The 3862-nt window shown below is 40.1% G+C and overlaps 1 protein-coding gene across 2 annotated transcripts in view; it reads right to left on the reverse strand.

Moving 5' to 3' along the window:
* Positions 1-3862, reverse strand: part of mov10l1 (Mov10 RISC complex RNA helicase like 1) — a 24270-nt gene that overhangs the window by 8037 nt on the left and 12371 nt on the right. For both annotated transcript variants that reach the window (XM_015382332.1, XM_015382333.1), the window contains 6 exons: positions 2303-2424; positions 2109-2208; positions 1203-1349; positions 886-1059; positions 650-799; positions 404-511 (listed from right to left, as the gene is read on the reverse strand). In XM_015382332.1, coding sequence (XP_015237818.1) covers positions 404-511; positions 650-799; positions 886-1059; positions 1203-1349; positions 2109-2208; positions 2303-2424 — 801 coding nt within the window. The remainder of the gene's footprint in view (positions 1-403; positions 512-649; positions 800-885; positions 1060-1202; positions 1350-2108; positions 2209-2302; positions 2425-3862) is intronic.

The raw sequence follows: 3862 nt of genomic DNA on the forward strand, positions 1-3862 counted from the left end.
CTGGACAAGTAGCTTGCCCAACACTGGAGACGGTCACCACATCTTAGCGTGACTGAATAAGAGTACAAAAGGCTAAATTCACAGAGACATGGAGAGTTTAGTACATGAGTTTAGTATTGATGAGCTTGACCAGCCTGCACAGAAACATAAACCCAACAGAAAAGTTTTGGGATGAGATTCAGAGTAACATCTGGTTATGAACCCAAATGTGCTCCCAGAGGAATGGTTAAGCCTTAATAGTTGGGGTTTACAGATGGTTTCAAAAAAGTAAAATTGTTTCTTTATCCCTTTCAAAAAGCATTCCAAAGCTAATTAACATCTACGTTCTAAAAAAAAAAAAAAAAGAAATGGTAACAAATAGATGCCTGTAAAAAACATTCACTAAATGCGTGTTTTGGCCTACCGTTGACAAGACGATGACCAGAAACTCTTGACCTTGGAACTCCTCCACTGAGCCCACTTTGATGTCAGACAAGCCCCTTTTGCTCAGCAGCAGTCGAATCTTCTCACACTGGACAGAATATAAAAACCAAACCTTAAAGTCTACAAAGTCCATTGACCTGCTAGTTTATTTCCAGTAAGATCTTATAATGTCCGTTAATAGTCAGAAAATAATCCAAATTTTGCATTATGTGGTGCACACACACACCTGTTTCCTATAGGGAGCGATGACGCCGATGTCAGAGAGGGGCACAGGGTTGTAGAGCTTTGTTGCCAGTTCAGAGCAGTACATCATCACCTGCACAGCTTCTGTTGGGTTGAACCATGATGGGTTGCTGCACTCCCTCATTTCTTCACCCTGAAGAAAACAAAACTGGGAACTTTCTGTACCTGCACTTCAGTAAGACTGGTTAAAAGAACACTTTGATTTTATCTAAACATTACCCTGACGCCATGAAAGAGGAGGGGGAAGCCTTTTTTTGGCAGCCCTTTCCATTGGCACAGGGAATCCACAATATCCCTCTGAGCTTTAAAGCACAGCTCCCCCATGTAAAAGAGCTTGGAGGGCAATGCAAGCAGGGCCTCATGAGAGCGATAGTTGTAGATCAACTTAGTCACCTGTTAAGAGAAAAGCATGCTTATATACAGATCCCTTAGATGGTCATTTATGTGGAATAATAAATTTTAACGTTAAGCCACTAGCATCAGTATTACTGATTATTACTATAATTTCATTTATATTTCCCAATAAGAGAACTAACCAGTTTAGGGTTATATCCCCAGTCGTGCTTGGCGTACAGGGGGTTAGCCATCAGCCTCTCCAAAAGAGACACCCCCAGCCCAAAGGCTGCGGCCTGCTTGGACTTCACTATGGGACCCAGTTGGCAGGGGTCTCCAGCCAGCACTATCTAAGCAAGGGACGACAAACATAATTCAGCAATAAAGTCAAGTTCATCTCCTATTTTCCTTTAATAGAAACAAGCTGGTATGACTTTGAAAACAAATTTAATGGACACAAACCAGAATGAACTTAAATATCCCCCACAATAAAAATAAAAGATCAATTTGTTCAGTTCAGACAGCTAAATATTCATAGTAGAAAAGCACAACTTCAGCCAGGTGTTTACATTCACTCAGAACGTATTAACTGAAGGCTTCTTAGGATACAGAGGAAGGTTTTCTCAGGAGCTGTTATACAAATACTATAAATATGTTCTACCAGTTCTTATGACATTAGTAAACCCTAAAGATGGAAAATGAAAAGGCCTTGCAGCATTCATTTGGTATCCTTGTTTTCCTTTTTCCTAAGGGGCATTTAGATCTGACTAAAGATTTCCTCAGTCCCTCATGCCTACTGCTCCACTTTATTCAAACCTTCCCAACAACCTCTATAAGTTGTTACATTCATGCTGATTTTGCGCAGTTTCTGTCTTAGTCAAATAACCTGCTGCTGTCATTTTGCACATCTCTGAAGTTGCTGCTATTTTCAAATATCCATTACTGTAGAAATGTCCATAGCTGAATATTGGTAATTTATTCCCCAGGTTGACTGTTTTATATTGTTAAAACACTTGCAGTACAGTATTTTATTGCTTATCTTTTACCTTTTCACTACTATGTTATTCTTATTAAAAAATGTTTTCTAAGATCCACATTTTAGATCTAACCTGCCCATCCATCTCTGAAATGAGGCTGATAGGGATCAGAGACTCTGGCTCAGTGGCTTGACCAGCTTCATCCAGAAACATGTGGGTAAAATGTCCCACTCTGGAAGGAAACAAAGTCAAAATAAACTGATTAATACTTTAGTTTTAAACATATATTCATTACCTTTGAATGCCATTTATAACTTTGTTCTTACTGTAGTCCAACATTATAAAACATGGCAGCACTGCTGCAGGTGCTGACAACAATCCTGTGGAAAGCAGCATGACGGAGGTCTTCTCCTGCCCGAGAGTAAGGCTGCAACACTTCAGGAATGGCCTAAGGAGGAACAGTCAAAACAATCTGCCATATGAATAAATAATACTGTAGATAAAATGACATGCATATGTATATACAAAATCCTTGAACTGAGCTTTGATTGCTTTGAAAATGAGAATCCAAAAGGGAGCGTTCTGTATTCCACTATAAGTTACAGCAAAGCTTCTTTCCCACTGAGAATACCAGGTTACGGCGTGTTTTTCAAACATGGGACGACCTGCAAACAATCGCCGTTTGGCTCCCTTCCCAATGGCAAAAAAAGCTGGTCTAACCTCCCTGCTAGAAAGCTGAGTTGCTTCTTTCTGTCTCTGCGCAGCTGGTGTCACAATCACGCTGGGTTAGCTTTGATTATGTCACCAATGCGACAGAAATCAAGAAAGTAAACAATTGAACTTGTAAGGAAGCCAGGGCGTAGTGCGTGTGCTTCATTCTCTCACTCTTTTGTCCCTCCTAATCCCTCTGACCAGCGCTGCACCATGTTTATCGAATGTATAGAGTTGTTTCGGCTTGTTAGATCAGAAGCCACTGGTGTGTGTTGACGTCCACAGGGTCACATAATTTTGCGGGTCAACCCGGCTTTGGTGTTCATACAGCATGCCAATCAGAGCCAAGGCGTTTTTAATTCGGGTCGCTTGCCAAGTGGTTTGACCCGGGTAGACACGCATCAGTGAACTTTTTCCAGTGCCACTAAAAGCTGATTGTTTCTGGGGTTTTTTTTTGGTTTTTTTTTAGCAAGTGGGAAAGAGGTATTAGAGTTTCAGTCTAAATAGGAATCTCTCATTTAGACACGGAAATGTGGCTTGTACCTATTTGGAAATTAGTTGAAGTAGCTTAAAACAAAAAAAAAAAACTCATTTTTCAACTCAAGACCTGTCACATATGCTCAACCAGGTTTGTTTTTGTTTTTTTTCCCTGGTCCTTTAAAATATGATATAGCAGATAATCGTAATACCTTAGCCCTGGCAGTAGTCATTAGGAAATGTCAGCTTTTTCAAGCCAATTTAAAAAACATGCCTTTCAGTAAGAGATATCAGAGTAAAGGCAGCTTATACAATTAGAACTTAAGCTTTTACACATGCACCTTATTGTGTTCACTGATCAGAGCATGTGAACGGTGCGCCTGGACACTCCACTCAAAATCCGCTCTGCACCTTAATTTTCATGTCGCTCCGGCGAAATCGCTCCATGCTCCCTCAAATTTTCAGGAGAAGAAATTTTCTGATATTTTTCTTTCATGTAATTATTCCAGGGCCCCTGAACACACTGCGTTTGATTTAATGTGACCCATACCTGAGTATTGTCTTATTTAACTGGCTTTTAAATGATCTCAATTAAATTAACCGTTTCCTAGCTGTGAACGTAACACCTTGCTCCATTCAAGTTGCCTCGCGTTTCCCATTTACTCATTAATTTATTTGCAAATGAGATAACATAATGC

This window comes from Cyprinodon variegatus, unplaced genomic scaffold, assembly GCF_000732505.1.
Source record: "Cyprinodon variegatus isolate N-32 unplaced genomic scaffold, C_variegatus-1.0 Scaffold255, whole genome shotgun sequence".
Lineage (NCBI taxonomy): Eukaryota > Metazoa > Chordata > Actinopteri > Cyprinodontiformes > Cyprinodontidae > Cyprinodon > Cyprinodon variegatus.